Source organism: Rana temporaria, chromosome 1, assembly GCF_905171775.1.
Source record: "Rana temporaria chromosome 1, aRanTem1.1, whole genome shotgun sequence".
Classification (NCBI taxonomy): domain Eukaryota; kingdom Metazoa; phylum Chordata; class Amphibia; order Anura; family Ranidae; genus Rana; species Rana temporaria.
The window spans coordinates 90,709,658-90,726,593 of NC_053489.1; the positions used below are offsets into that span (position 1 = coordinate 90,709,658).

General features: G+C 44.9%; 1 protein-coding gene across 1 annotated transcript in view; it reads right to left on the reverse strand.

Moving 5' to 3' along the window:
* Nucleotides 1-16,936, reverse strand: part of CWC27 (CWC27 spliceosome associated cyclophilin) — a 220,978-nt gene that overhangs the window by 76,131 nt on the left and 127,911 nt on the right. Inside the window, exons 12-13 of the mRNA XM_040340260.1 lie at nt 6,976-7,085; nt 361-464 (exon numbers count right to left, since the gene is read on the reverse strand). Coding sequence (XP_040196194.1) covers nt 361-464; nt 6,976-7,085 — 214 coding nt within the window. The remainder of the gene's footprint in view (nt 1-360; nt 465-6,975; nt 7,086-16,936) is intronic.

A 16,936-nucleotide genomic window follows, 5' to 3' on the forward strand; every position in this document is an offset into this window, starting at 1 on the left:
GATAAGACACTGATGGGGACACACTGGAAAAAGGAGGACACTGATAAAACACTAAGACCAGTAGTACGTACCAGTAGCTGCTGCATTTCCCACCCTAGGCTTATACTCGAGTCAATACGTATTCCCATTTTCTTGTGGTAAAATTAGGTGCCTCGGCTTATGTTCGGGTCGGCTTATACTCAAGTATATATGGTAACCAATATTACAGATGTTCAAATGTTGCATGGTTGTTGCAAAACAAATCTAAGCTGGCAACGGTGTGGCCTAAAATAAATTATAGGTTGCAAGAATTCTTAGTTGCCCCTTATTGTGTCTGTATACATTGTTATATTGATTAGTTAACACCAAGTCAGCACTTACCATCCCTTGTCATCATCTTCTTCTGGATCAGTCGTTTCTTCTTCGGGTGTTTCAGAAATTGCCTGGGTGAGCTTCGATTTAAACCGGCTCAGAAGATCCAGTGTCTGAAATGTACTATACATATTTAGGTCTCTCCCCAACCACTACATAATATATAATACAGTATATTCTTAGGAGAAAAATAAATAAAACAAAGCTATATTGTAGACACTATATGGGGGTCGGGGACAGACGACACTATGGTGGGGAAAGAGGACACTATAGTGTGGGGGGGGGGGGGTGCAGGGGAAAGAGGACACTGCTCTGGGGGCACAGGGACCCAATCACACCTGGGGATAGGGACCTCATCACCACTGGGGACAGGGACTACTTTTCCCCTGGGGTCAGGGACCGCATCACTCCTGGAGATGGGGACACCTTCTCACCTGGGAACAGGGACCCCTTCCCGCCTGGGGACAGGGACCCCCATCACCCCTGGGGACAGAGACCCCTTCTGCCCTGGAGATAAGGGACCCCATCACCCCCCCGGGAACAGGAACCCCTATCACCTCTGGGGAAAGAACCCCATCTCCAGACCATGCTGGCTGGCAGGGCTGGTGTGGATGGGGGGAGGCAGTAAAATCCAAATCCCCAGCCACCTACTCCCTCAGGGTGAACTGGCTTTTTATTAGTGAAGCACCTTAGAGCGAGGTAAACCTGTATTGTTATTATTACTATGTTAGGACTATTATTTAGGGCTGCGGAAAATTAACGATTAATTGGTCGATTAATCGTTAATTTCTTTGGTCGATTAAAATTATTTTGATCGAGGACGATCCGCGGAGTGAGCTCCGCGGTCTCGCCCATAGGAAAGGCCGCGGCTTCGGCCTAGCTCCGGAGCCGTGGCCATCTTGGTCCACCCGGCGGCAGCCGAGTAGCGGCGCGCTGACGTCATCATCACCTGCCCGCCTGCTTGTATCTTCTTCCCTTGCGCACGTGTGTCCATCAGCTACTCTGCAGATGGGTCTGCCTGCCTGATAGTCAGGTAAGAAAGGACAACCATCTGTGTGTGGTAACATTATGGGGCAGATGTATATATTCCTGGAGTATGGGGACAGATGTGAATATTAAAGCATGGGGGCAGATGTGTATATTACAGCATGGGGGCAGATGTGTATATTACAGCATGGGGGCAGATGCTGTAATGTACACATCTGCCCCCATGCTGTAATGTACACATCTGCCCCCATGCTGTAATGTACACATCTGCCCCCATGCTGTAATGTACACATCTGCCCCCATGCTGTAATGTACACATCTGCCCCCATGCTGTAATATACACATCTGCCCCCATGCTGTAATATACACATCTGCCCCCATACTGCAAGAATATACACATCTGCCCCCATGCTGTAATGTACACATGGGGGCAGATGTGTATATTCTTGCAGTATGGGAGGCAGATGTGTATATTAAAGCATGGGGGCAGATGTGTATATTACAGCATGGGGGCAGATGCTGTAATATACACATCTGCCCCCAAACTGCAAGAATATAGCGCCCAGAAGCGATTCAGTTCGCATGTGCCGCGCTATATAAATTTTTCATTCATTCATTCATTCATTCATTCATATACACATCTGCCCCATGCTGCAATGTACACATCTGCCACACAACTACTTTTAGCTGATCTCCTTGCATTGCAACTCTGCATTAGCCACTGGTAAATGTGGTGGGGGCAGATGTGTATATTCTTGCAGTATGGGGGCAGATGTGTATATTCTTGCAGTATGGGGGCAGATGTGTATATTACAGCATCTGCTCCCATGCTGTAATGTACACATCTGCCCCCATGCTGTAATGTACACATCTGCCCCCATGCTGTAATATACACATCTGCCCCCATACTGCAAGAATATACACATCTGCCCCCCATACTGCCCCCACCACATTTACCAGTGGCTAATGCAGAGTTGCAATGCAAGGAGATCAGCTAAAAGTAGTTGTATCTGTATGTGCGTTAATTAATCGAAATTAGTCGATTAATCGATTAAAAAAAAAAAAACGATTAATCGAACACAAAAATTTTAATCAGTCACAGCCCTACTATTATTATCTTAATTTATTAGCAGGTGAATGCGGCCCTCTGTGCATTCAAGTACATTAAATCCGGCCCTTAAGAGGAAAAAGGCTGCTGACCCCTGCTTTAGGAAAAGGCTTCATTTTTGCCCTAGATGAGAATGGGGGCAGGAGGCGGGTCGATCATAAGACCCCCCCCCCCCCCCCAAAAAAAAAGAGGCGCACTTGTTTTATGCTGTGGAGGAGAGGGGAATTGGTAGGGTGCAATTATTGAGTGAAGGTCTGATTAATTGTCATGCAGAACTAGTTCACTCTGTACCTTTGCTTTCATTTATAAAGTGTATGAAAGTATTCAGTACATCTGTGCAATACAAGAGCACTTTCCCATTTTTAGTCTCATTTTTTCTCATTTTAGTCTTTTAAAATGCTGCAACTACAGAAAAATATCTGCTGATCTGCCAGGCATCCAGTGTGCTGCTAACTTCATGTTTATAGAGGAACTGCAGTCTGCTCACATATTTTGTAATAAAAACATCTTTGCCTTTCTGAAGCTTCCCTCCAACCACTTTGCATATTATTGTATATATACACTGCGATTCTGTATTAGCCAAAATTTGCTGTGGAAATATCCCTTCATAGAGTCTGGCTGCAACCATTTTAACTATGGTCAGCTGAAACTGTTGCCTGTTCACTTCCTGGATTTACACAGAGGCACACCTCCAGCTCTGCAGCTCTCATTGGCCCTCGTATGACTCATTACCCCTCCCTTCGTGGCAAACTCTCATGAGAGTTAGAGAGAGAGCTGTGCATGATGTCATAAGCCAAGGCTTCTTACCAGACAAGAAACAGGATGTGGGCTATATAAGTTATTTAGTGGCAGAAAAAAAATGTTTTACTATCCAAAGTTAAAACAACAAGGAGAAGATTTAATAGATGGAAAGTTGAAAAAATTACTGAAGGTCCTCTTTAAGTTAAGTTATCACAGTGCCTTTGCTACTCTGAAATTCCAGGAAGTGTTGTCAGCCCTACCAGACTCTTTCCTGGACTACAGAAAACCCCTTCTCATCTTTATAACATACGAGGGAAGTATACTGTAATCAAAGTAAAGAACTGTTCCTGGATTTCCTTGATATTTTAGTGCAGCAGAGGCAGCATTGTCAGCACCAATGATGAGCTCTAGTAGGCTCATCAGACATTTTTCCATTCCTGCAACATTTTTCAAGAGACAGAGCACAGGGAAATTTTTAGCCTTTTACTGCGATTTTACCCATTGACTTTTCTTATTTTTTTTGTTGGGATGTTTATATCCTCATATAAAAATGATAGGTAGAGAAATTTTGTTATATACAGTATCTCACAAAAGTGAGTACACCCCTCACATTTTTGAAAATATTTTATTATATGTTTTCATGTGACAACACTGAAGAACTTACACTTTGCTACAATGTAAAGTAGTGAGTGTACAGCTTGTATAACGGTGTAAATTTGCTGTCCCCTCAAAATAACAACACACAGCCATTAATGTCTAAATTGATGGCAACAAAAGTGAGTAATTAAAAGATTTTCAAAGTGAAAATTTCGAAATTGGACCTAATTAGCCATTTTCCCTACCCAGTGTCATGTGACTCAATAGTGTTAAATTTGGCATTATCGCCCTCACTCGCTCATACTGGTCACCGGAAGTTCAACATGACACCTCATGGCGAAGAACTCTCTGAGGATCTGAAAAAAAAAAAAAAAGTTGCTCTACATAAAGATGGCCTAGGCTATAAGAAGATTGCCAAGACCTTGAAACTGAGCTGCAGCATGGGGGCCAAGACCATACAGCGGTTTAACAGGACAGGTTCCCCTCAGAACAGGCCTCACCATGGGCGACCAAAGTAGTTGAGTACACGTGCTGAGCGTCATATCCAGAGGTTGTCTTTGGGAAATAGATGTATGAGTGCGGCCAGCATTGCTGCAGAGGTTGAAGGGGTGGGGGTCAGCCTGTCACTGCTCAGACCATACGCCTCACACTGCATCAAATTGGTCTGCATGGCTGTTGTCCCAGAAGGAAGCCTCTTCTAAAGATGATTCACAAGAAAGCCCACAAACAGTTTGCTGAAGACAAGCAGACTATGGACATGGATTACTGGAACCATGTCCTGTGGTCTAATGAGACCAAGATAAACTTATTTGGTTCAGATGGTGTCATGCGTGTGTGACGGCAACCAGGTGAGGAGTACAAAGACAAGTGTGTCTTGCCTACAGTCAAGCATGGTGGTGAGAGTGTCATGGTCTGGGGCTGCACGAGTGCTTCCGCAGGGCAGTATTCCAACATAACGACACCAAATACACCTACAAGACGACCACTGCCTTTCTAAAGAAGCTGAGGGTAAAAGTGATAGACTGGCCAAGCATGTCTCCAGACCTAAACCCTATTGAGCATCTGTGGGGCATCCTCAAATGGAAGGTAGAGGAGCGCAAGGTCTACAACATCCACCAGCTCCGTGATGTTGTCATGAAAGAGTGGAAGGGGACTTCAGTGGCAACCTCCATGCCCAAGAGGGTTAAGGACTGGAAAATAATGGTGGCCACACAAAATATTGCCTAGGCCATCTTTATGTAGAGCAACAATTTTTTTTTCAGATCCTTTAGAGAGCTCTTTGCCATGAGGGGGGGGGGGGAGAGAGAGAGAGAGAGAGAGAGAGAGAGAGAGAGAAAAAGAGAGAGAGAGAGAGAGAGTGATAACACCAAATTTAAACACACCTGCTCCCCGTTTACACCTGAGACCATGTAACACTATTGAGTCACATGACACCGGGGAGGTAAAATGGCTAATTGGGCCCAATTTGGACATTTTCACTTAGGGGTGTACTCACTTTTGTTGCCAGCTGTTTAGACATTATCGGCTGTGTGTGGAGTTATTTTGAGGGGACAGCACATTTACACTGTTACAGGCTGTAGTCTCACGACTTTATATTGTAGCAAAGTGTAATTTCTGCAGTGTTGTCACATGAAAAGATAGAATAAAATATTAACAAAAATGTGAGAGGTGTACTTACTTTTGTGAGATACTGTAATATATAGATTTTACACACACACAAAAATATATATATATATATATATATATATATATATATATATATATATATATATATATATATATATATATATATATATATATATATATATATATATATATATATATATATATATATACACACACACACACACACACATATATACATACACACACACACACACACAGTACAGACCAAAAGTTTGGACACACCTTCTCATTCAAAGAGTTTGTAGATTCACACTGAAGGCATCAAAACTATGAATTAACACATGTGGAATTATACATAAGAAAAAAGTGTGAAGCAACTGAAAATATATTTCATATTCTAGGTTCTTCAAAGTAGCCACCTTTTGCTTTGATTACTGCTTGGCACACTCTTGGCATTCTCAAGAGGTAGTCACCTGGCGCAGCACCCCATCACTCTCCTTCTTGGTCAAATAGCCCTTACACAGCCTGGAGGTGTGTTTGGGGTCCTGTTGAAAAATAAATGATGGTCCAACTAAACGCAAACCGGATGGAATAGCATGCCGCTGCAAGATGCTGTGGTAGCCATGCTGGTTCAGTATGCCTTCAATTTTGAATAAATCCCCAACAGTGTCACCAGCAAAGCACCCCCACACCATCACACCACCTCCTCAATGCTTTACGGTGTGAACCAGGCATGTAGAGTCCATCCGTTCACCTTTTCTGCGTCGCACAAAGACACGGGGGTTGGAACCAAAGATCTCATGTTTGGACTCATCAGACCAAAGCACAGATTTCCACTGGTCTAATGTCCATTCCTTGTGTTCTTTAGCCCAAACAAGTCTCTTCTGCTTGTTGCCTTTCTTTAGCAGTGGTTTCCTAGCAGATATTCTACCATGAAGGCCTGATTCACACAGTCTCCTCTTAACAGTTCTAGAGATGTGTCTGCTGCAAAAGGTGGCTTACTTTGAAGAACCTAGAATATGAAATATATTTTCAGTTGTTTCACACTTTTTTGTTATGTATAATTCCACATGTGTTAATTCATAGTTTTGATGCCTTCAGTGTGAATCTACAATTTTCATAGTCATGAAAATAAAGAAAACTCTTTGGCCTAGTACACACGAGAGGATTTATCCGCGGAAACGACGCGGTCATATAAGGAATTCCACGCATGCGTCGAATCATTACGACGCATGCGGGGGATGGATTCGGACGGATTGATCCGGTGAGTCTGTACAGACCAGCGGATCAATCCGTTGGACTGGATTCCAGCGGATCGATTTCTTAGCATGTCAAGAAATTTTGATCCGCTGGAAATCCATCCCCGGGGACAAAAATCCGCGGAAACAGATCCGCTGGATCGTACACACCAGGGGATCTATCCGCTGGAGCCGGTCCGCGGATCAATTCCAGCGGATCGATCCTCTCGTGTGTACGGGGCCTTTGAATGAGAAGGTGTGTCCAAACTTTTGGTCTGTACTGTATATATATATATATTTTTTTATTAAACATGGTTATTAAATCACCTGTTGTTCTCTGGATGAGCCCTTCACTGTATTCTTTTTTTTGCAGCCGTCGTACTTTTCTTTCTCCTTGATATATTCTTCCAGAGCACTATTAGCCACAGTTCTTTCAGCTATAATAAAAAATGGGTAAAATTAGCCTCATTTATATAGTTAGTAATAGTTTCCCATCCCTACGTTAAGAGAATTTGGTCAACAGGATTCTTATTTTAGTCATATTAGCCAAACAATCTAAATAGATGCCCAACATTCAAATATATGCCCGACATTAAATCATCTAAAAAGATAACCGATTTATAAATCTGAAAAATCGAATATTATTATTATCTATTTTGTTGCCATTGAGAACTGTCATTTTACAAAGCATCACATTATACCCTGGTTCTTTTACAACAATGAAGGGTTTTAGATACACCACAGGTAGGATGGACCATTACAGCTATATCGAAGCAGAAGAAAGGGGGGGGGGGGCAGGAAGAGCTAAGCTTAAATGATTAACATTCTCCATGCCAAAGTCACAGAGGTGCTGTTCCAACACAAGTAAATATACTGCCAATATATAAAAAAATAAAATTCAAATAGTAAGCTGGCACTCTTTGGAGGTACATGTGCCAACTAGCCTAGCCAAAAGGGATTTCTTTTAGAAAAATAAAAATGCCTCATAGTAATATGATTAATAACGTACACACATAGAGCCAAGATCTGTCCTATTTCTAGCCACCTTGGATAACTATGCTCATACTGTATGTATACTGTGTTACTATACAGTAAAAATATTACAAATACAAATGTATTTTGATGCAATATGGATTTAAAATATATGTGATGGAACCCCATCTTCTTTGTCTACCCGGAATACTAGGCTAACACTGAAGAACCAGTGTGCAAGTAACAAAATTAATAAGGGAAACTGTAAAAAAAAAAAAAAAAGTGTGCTCTGGCTGTGTGCATACTGGGTTTGTTGTGTCTAGTCTCTGTGTTTGCTCTTTCTGCATATGCTGTGACTGTGTGGGGCCTGTCTGCTCTGATTTGACAGGTACCCGCTCCCACTTCTCAGTAAGATCACTGCAGTGATCTGAGTATTTCCATCTCCCCCCCCCCCCCCCCGCTGCTGCCTCCTGGGACACACACACACACACACACAGGTCCCAGAAGGAATGGGGGGGGACAATTCAGAAAGCACAGCACGACTCACCCATGCACAGTAGGAAACCTGCAGTAAAGCCTAAAGGTTTCACTGATGGTTTCACATTGGGGCAGCACACCAATGTGAACACGGCCTGAAAGCTGGTACACACAGGCCGAAGGTTCCCACCCCCCTTTTTTTTTTTGCAGAGATCTGCTATTACATAATAAGTGAGACAAACGAAGAAGTGCCCAAGTCAGACTGCACCTTTTAAAGAACCCCCCCCCCCCCCCGACCCTCTTTACCTCATGTTTTTGGCTGTTATATTTTAGCATATAAGTAATGGGAACTGTTCTGCATCCAGCAGAATATATTTTAGTTCGCCTGCAATATCAGATTTGACCACAAGATGGAGCCAGTGGTAAAATGTACTGTTATTGCAGAAACTAGAATCTAGAGTTCCCCTTTATCCACTTCCCGACCAGTCGGCGTCATTATACTGTGGCAAGGTGCCTCGATCCCGCAAATCGTCATAGGTGTATGTCGGCTCGTATACGGCGATTTGTGGTTGCGCTCTCCGATTGGCCAGCAGGGAAGCCCATGAGCGGGTCCTGCAATTGTGTCCCTATGCAGGAAGACGGATCTGTGTGTTGTCCCAGTGACCCTTCCCCCAAAGTGTTATAGCAAACAGTGAGGGAACATTTAACCCCTTGATCGCCCCTGATGTAACCCGTTCTGTGCCAGTGTCATTAGTACAACAGTGCATATTTTTAGCACTGAATACTGTAATAATGTCACTGGTTCCCCAAAAAGTTTTAAAAATGTCAGTTAGGTGTCCGACATGTCCGCCGCAGTTCCGCTAAAAATCACTGATCGCCGACATTACAAGTAAAAAATAATAATAATAAAAATGCCATGAATCTATCCCCTATTTTGTAGCGGCTACAACTTTTGCCCAAAACAATCAAAATACGCTTATTGCATTTTTTTCTTACCCAAAATATGTAGCAGACTACGTATCGGCCTAAACTGATAAATTAGTTTTACAGTTTCTGGGGGGGGGGGGGGATGTTTTATAGCATCCCTCCAGACATAACCCTCCTCACTGCAGCATGCAGCCTCAGTTCGTAACAAGCAGTACAAACCTAAAAAAGGAGGAGTGGGTGCTGTGTCTGTCTATGGATTTTACGGTGAGTACAAAAAATCCTATTTTGTCTTATCATCCATGGACGGACAAAGCTCCTTAAATCTTGACAAGTGGGATGTCCTCAAGCAGTGTCAAAAGCGAGGGGTGGGAAATATATCAGTAAAACCAATTTTAACTTCACCCCAAAACAAGCAGAGCTCCTCAACGGAGGAGATGCAAAAACTAGCGGCCGGAAAAAGCATCAGAAGATGCACTCACAGCAACCATGTAAATTCTGGAAAAAGTGCAAACGGACGAGCAAGTCGCCGCCTCGCACACCCGCGAGACCGACGCATGATGTCGGGAAAAACCCCAGGAAGCACCAATTGCCCTGGTCGAAAGTGCCATGACCGGAAAGGGGGGCCCGCCACTTAAGAGCATAGGCCTGTATGACAGCATGCCTGATCCACCGAGAAATGGTGGTCGATGAGACCGCCAGGCCATTTTGTGGACCAGACACCGACACAAAAGACAGTCAGAACTCTGAAACGGAGCCGCAGCAGGCTGGTACACCCGCAAAGCACGTACCACGCCTAAAGTATGAAAGGCAACCTCCGTAGGATGCGCCGGCCGAGGACAGAAGGATAGAAGAACAATGTCCTTATTTTGGCGAAAGGTCGAAACCACCTTCGGAAGAAGGGAAGGTCGCGGGCGCACCACCACCTAATCCTTATGGAGGATCAAGCATAGCGGCTTGCAAGACAAGACCGCCAACTCAGAAACCCCTCTAACAGAGGTAAAGGCCACTAAGGGGCCACCTTCTGAGATAGTGTCAAGAGAAAATCTCTCTGATGTATCCAAAAAAAAGGTTCCTGAAGAACCGAGAGCACCAGAGTCAAAACTCATGGGGGAAGAGATGGGCCAAAAGGGGAAAGTATATGACAAACCCCCTGCACACAAAAAGGGACCCACCAGGGAACGGGCCACAATAAGGCCACTGAAAAACACAGCCAAGGCTGAAATCTGCCCAGAAAAACGGTGCTTTAAGCAATTTTTAGATCCACTCCAAGCTGTAAAAACAGCAGGACATTGGACACCGAGTACATCCATGGACGTCACTCCATCCCTTCGCACCAAGAGATGTAGGCCTGGCAGGTGTGATGGTAGATCCTCCGGAAGAAGACTACCGTGCCCTCAGCATTGTTGAGTTCACTTAAAGTCTGGCTTCCAATAGCCATGTTGAGCAAGTCAGTGACTGCACAACAGGAGGAAGTATGGGACCTCGAGACAGAGGGACCTCCCGCCCTGGCAACCGCCAGGGTACCTCCGATCCATACCCCGTGAGGCTCACCTCCTGCAAGGGAGCCGAAACATCCCAAGCACAAGACCAGTCGCCCTAGTCCAGCATCTGGCGACTCCAGTAGTCCGCCTGCCGGTATACCTGATGGTAGACTGAAGCCACGGAAGACTGAAACCAGATCGGATGACCTTGCAACCTCCTCGACCATTGTTGATTTCAGAGACAAGAGATTTTTACCACCAGGACAGCATTTCCCCTGGAAATACCGAGTGTGGAACTAGGCATACAGTACCGCCTCGAAGGACCCGCAGGCCCCGGAACAGCAGGCGCCCGGAGAGAAGACAGATTGCGTGATGCCAATAACTTCACCGCAGACTGAAGAGTTTGCAATTTCTCCAGGGGAAGAAGGACCTTCGCCACCAAGAAGTCCGGATCAACCCTAGATACTCCAACACTGAGTGGGAACCTAGCATGCCCAGGATTTGAACCCTGGGTCGCACACATGGAGGGCAGGCTTGCTGCCACTGAGCTACACCTTCTGGCCTAAACATTTAAAAAACACACCCAAATCTTCGGAGGGTCTGAATGGGAGTAACATCCACTAGGTCTGAGACAGAAGCTGCTCTCAGAAGAAAGTCGTCCAAGTAGCCAATGAGGCAAAGCCTCGCTGTCCCAACAAAGTTAGGTTAAGTGCGAGCTCCCAGCTGAAAACCCATGGTGCTTACGCCAGAGCAAAAGGGAGGGCCACAGGCTGACAGAGACCCTCTCTCATCACGAAGCACAGAAAAAAACACTGACATGTGCAAAACAGGACATGCATGTATGCGTCCCCGATGTCCGAGGACGTCCCCCTGTTGGAGTGCAGCTACCACCGAACGAATGGATACCATGCGGAACTACCCGACGTTCACAAAAGGTATTTAGGGCCTGAGGCCCATAGAAAACCCCAAACCTCTCGTCCTGCAGGAAAGGTAAAATTACCCCGCAGCTTAGCAAGTCCCACACTGCCCAAAGCAGACCAACAGGTCGGGAGAGGAAGACAGGAGAAAAGAACTTTGTTCTGTGGATAGGAGGAAACCCTATCTAGTACTTCGAAGAGACCACCTCGCAGACCCACTGGTTGGAGAACAGGGAGGTTTCACCGAATTGTGAACCTGCAAGCCGCCCCTCCCACCTAGAGAGGGAGTGAAGGCTACATACATTAGCAGGATTTGGGTGCCGGCGTGATCGGCTTACATACCCAGGGACGGATTAGTCCCCCAGCTTTGACGGCCTGGGAGTGTTGCCCCTAAATAATACACACACATAGTATGCACACATGCCTTTGGAGGAAACCGGAGTACCCGGAGGAACCCATGCATACACAGGGAGTGACAATGCAAACTCCAGGCAGATTGGCGTCATTGCCCGGATTCGAACCAATGACTCTCTTGCTGCCAAGCAATGGAGTTAACCACTACACCACCGTGTGCATAAACCCATTCTGAAACAGAAGCCCTGGATAACAAGGGCACAGCATTCAATGAAGCATCACAGACCTATATGAGGCCTTGGACCAGCTGGTCCGCTAGCATAATAACTTCGGGAGAGAGTCGGTGCTCCTCCACTGTCTGGTGCAAAATGCTCACTCCGTGAGTTGTATACAGCACTAGGGGTCAGGACAACTCCAAGATGGCCGCCGAGCGTACAGAACGCGGCCACAGGAAAATGGGCGACCGCAATGTAAGCTGCGCCATAGCGCGGCTACGACAAAATGGCCACCAATGGGAGTTTTCAATGTAATTGAAAAACCTCCCATAAAATGGCACCAGCGCCGACTGAGACCCCAGAGTAGTGGCCGCAAGTCAGACCGCAGCATGGTAATCCATGCACTGAACCGCCCGGCTGTGAGGGACTACAAAAGCCCTCAGCGGCTGTTCTCATTCCGCCTCTTAGAAATCATCAAAGAAGGGCACAGAAGGAAAAAAACTACACAGAGCGGTCTGATTTGTGTGATCCAAAAAAGACCGAGCCCTCTGCGGAAACCCAGCTGCACTATCCAGCTTAAGAGAGTCCCTTGCAGCAGTGAGAAGCGCACCCATAAATGCCTTATCCTGCTTTTTTTTTTTTTTTTACTACCCAGGAACCTGGTCCATGGCTCCATAACAGAGCATTCCCCAGGGGATAACGGGGGAAGGGGGCACTCTTTTACCGCCTGTCCACAGTCCACCCCCACCCTGGCAGAAACGTGTCCAGGACTAACAATAAAACCTCTGTGGGAATTTCAGGTGCTAACACCTGCTGCCACCAACATGTTGGGGAAGGACCCAGATACTGACTCCAGATATTAATAATATTTACATAGTGTGTATGTAAAATATGCACACCTGTCCTTAGAAATAAACAAAAGCTCCTAGAGTCCTATTCAGGGCCTCTCACCCACTTGCTGCGCTGATCTGGGGTACCCAGGGGACTCACCTCAGGAGGAGACTGTCCGCTCTCAGCACACAGCGTGTGAGAGGAAAAGAACCGTGAGGTAACTGTGCGGCATCTGCAGGGACCTGTGTGCCAAATGGCTGCAAAATGCAGCGTTTAAAACAGGAAAAGCCTCCTAGGGCTTTTTAACAGTGATAAACCCCTCACAGGAAAGCCCAATACAAAAAAAAAAAAAAAAACACAGGCCAGATAACAGTCCCCTCAGGAAGGCCACCTCCCCCCTGACAGCGGCAATGTTAGCAATGCAGCAAAGGAAAAGGAGCAGGGAAGGGAGGAGAAGAGGACCCTCGAACCCCAGGAATGCCCAGCCGTACCAACCCACTGAAGCGGGAGGGACTGTACTTACCTAAGCGAGGACTCGATGACGCAATCCTGACAGAACTACAACCGCAATTGAGGTAGCTGTTGGCCCGGTTCACTGTGAGTGAGACAACACCTCAGCCCAGTCATATGTCGACCTCGGAGCAAAGCTCACCGGCCACCCCAGGAGTCATGGGGTATGGCATGGCAGACCCAGCCTCTTTGCAAAGGTGTGGCCACGCTTTCTGGTCGGACTGAGTAGACTACAAGGATCTATATTATCCAGCCTGTCTCTCAGCCGACAGTTGAAAGAAGATTCTTCAAGAAAAAGTAAAATAAAATAAAATTTCTCCTCAGGGCGCTGGGCCCAAAGGGAGCCATACATCCTTCTAGTTGCTCGGCAGAATAAAACTGAGGCTGCATGCTGCAGTGAGGAGGGTTATGTCTGGAGGGACCGCCCCCTGGGCAGGGCTGTTCAACTCTGTTAATGTAACATGTATTTTATTATCCAACATGTTTCTGCCTAGTCCTCTCCTGTAAACAGGGAACATAACCCACTTGTCAAGATTTAAGGAGCTATGTCCGTCCATGGACGATAAGAGAAATAAAGTTTTTCTAAAATGTCGCTCTTTTTTGTTTATAGCGCAAAAAATTTCAAACGCAGAGGTTATCAAACACCACCAAAAGAAATCTCTATTTGTGGGAAAAAAGGACATCAATTTTGTTTGGGTACAACGTCGCAAGACCGTGCAATTGCCGATTAAAGCGATGCAGTGCTGTATCGAAAAAAATGGCCTGGTCAGGAAGTGGGCAACTCCTTCCGGGGCTTAAGTGGTTAACAAAGTTCCCATCATGCTTCAATAAGAGAAACAGGTGCATCCTGGGAACTCAGACTCCATCTTTTAGAAACTGAAAGAAGGAACCAGCTATCAGAGAACATGTTGGACTAAAACTTGCATCTCTTAAACGCAGCATGCTGGTGAGAATTACTTAACACCATCTACAGCCTAGCTTATTCATTGTATTTCTTTATACTTCATATACTGATTATATGTATCTGTATTTGTTTTTTCTCAATAGTTTCACCCCACCCTGATTTGTTAATAAAGCTTCAAAATGACACTCAGTCTGATAATTGCAGAATAGGAGGATATAGCTGCATGTCGAGCTACACACAGGGAAAACGTTGAGCAAGGATAGAACAAGAACATTGGAAGCACAGACTGCATCAGTTTGTCACAAAGCATCAACGTCTGCTTACCAGATGTTGCAAAATTTTCAACTTAGGCCTCATGTACACTGCTGCTGGTAAACTGACATTTAGACCCCATTCACACCTAGGCGTTTTTACGCCTGTAGCGCTACGCCGCTGCCGCCAGAGGGCTGAAAACAGATGTCCCTCTATGGAGATGGTTCACATCTCCACGCCGAACGCCGGACGCCTGCCGCGTGAAAAAAGGTCCCGGACCTTTTTTTCAGGCGTCTTCGAGCGTTCGGCTAGGAGATGGCAATCATCTCCATAGAGGGGGTCATCTTGGGGCACATCTAGGCGGACAATACCGGCGTTTTGTCGCCGCAAATCGCGGTACAAAACGCCGCTATTTTTACCGCGATTTGCGGCGACAAAACGCTGCGATTTCGTCCGCCTAGATGTGAATGCAGCCTTAAGAGCAGTTGGGCGTTTTTTTCAGCTGCCCCTAAACTCTCCTCTATGTTATCTTATCAGTACTTGTACGCAGGGTCAATTATAGTAGTTTCTAGGCATATGAGTATAGAAACCTTTTTTGGAACGCAAAAAAAAAAAAACATGGGTTCAGACGGATGTTCAGAGGCATTTGAAACGCCAAAATGCCTGTAGCAGCTTTTAAACGCCACAAAAAATACGGTAGGCATTGAGCAGCGCTTTGTTTACAGTCGATTTTAATGTTAACAGTTTTTCTGCGGCAGGTTGGCGCTAGGCTGGGAAAACCAACGTTACCTTACATCGTTTCCCACTGTGGCCACTAGGGGGGGCCCACCGGACACCTGCGATTGCTAGTGACAGAGCGAGAACCGGGAGCTGTGTGTGTAAATACAGCTCCCGGTTCTTTTAGCTTTTAGGGGAGAAATGACTGATCGTGTGTTCATACAAAGTATGAATAGCTATCTGTCATCTCCCCTAGTCAGTCCCACCCCCCCTTCAGTTAGAACACAGTGAGGAAACACAGTTAACCCCTTGATCGCCCCCTAGTGTTAACCCCTTCACTGCCAGTGTCATTTTTACAGTTATGAGTGCATTTTTTGCTTTCAATAGATTTTTATTTTTCAAATAAAGGAAACAAGTACAGTATGACCAAAGATTGGGTCTACATCATCATAACATTCAACGAACAAGGCATAATGTCAGCAACAAGGGCTCAATATGCACTGATCGTTGTGAAATTGACAATGGTACCAAAAATGTGTCAAAAGTGTCCGCCGCAATATCGCAGTCTGGATAAATTGCAGATCCCCACCATTACTAGTAAAAAAACAAAATAATAATAAAAATGCCATAAATCTATCCCCTATTTTGTAGACACTATAACTTTTGCGCAAATCAATCAATGTACGCTTATTGCAATTTTTTATTACCAAAAATATGTAGAATACATATTGGCCTAAACTGCGGAAAAACATTTAAAAAATAAATAAGTGGGATATTATAGCAAAAACTAAAAAAATATATTTATTTTTTTTCAAAATTGTCACTCTTTTTTTGTTCATAGAACAAAAAATAAATACAGCAGAGGTGATCAAATACCACCAAAAGAAAGCTCTATTTGTGATAAAAAAGGACGCCAATTTTGTTTGGGTACTGCATTGCATGACCACGCAATTGTCAGTTAAAGCGATGCAGTGCTGTATCGCAAAAAGTGCTCTGCTCCGGAAGGGGGTAAATCCTTCCGGGGCTGAAGTGGTTAAACAACGTCCTGTGTACATTAAATCTTATAAGCATTTGAGGTTTCCAGGTAAACCAAGTATAAATGTATGCAACACTACTCACACCAAATGTTTATGACTATTCCGAAACAAGGAATCTGAGAAACAATACGGCAGTTAATGTCATGTAGCAAGCTTATGAATCCCAATCAGACAACAAGTAGGAAAAGTTAATGGTCAGGTTTAAGTTAAGTTATCAAAAGCTAAAGTATGTAAAAAAAAAAAAAAAACACACAACACCACTACAGTTTACTGTCTAGCAAGTCACATTTGCAAAGCATTAAATGGAAAGATTTCAAGTTGAACCCCAGGCAAAATAAATATTACGACTGCAAAACATGTATAGCAACTGCCTTAATCGCTAAAAGATTTGTAATACTGTTTAGCCACTCTTGTGATCTAAGAACCCCTGCAAGGCTGCATAGCCAGGTAAGGGGCTTCATTTTGTCCCCCACTGCTGTAAAGTAATATCTTGCTCACAGATCCAACCCAGCTGCAACAATGAAGGATCTGAGTATACTGATGAAGTCATTGCTATGGGCAGTCTGCTCTCTCCTGCTGGTAAGAATGCAAGCGTTACAAGCACTGTAAAATACAGTAGAGCTTATTGGCAGAAACTGGTGACCCTCCTCTTATATTCTGAGTCTTGTTATGCATGAGACTATACAAAAGTGAA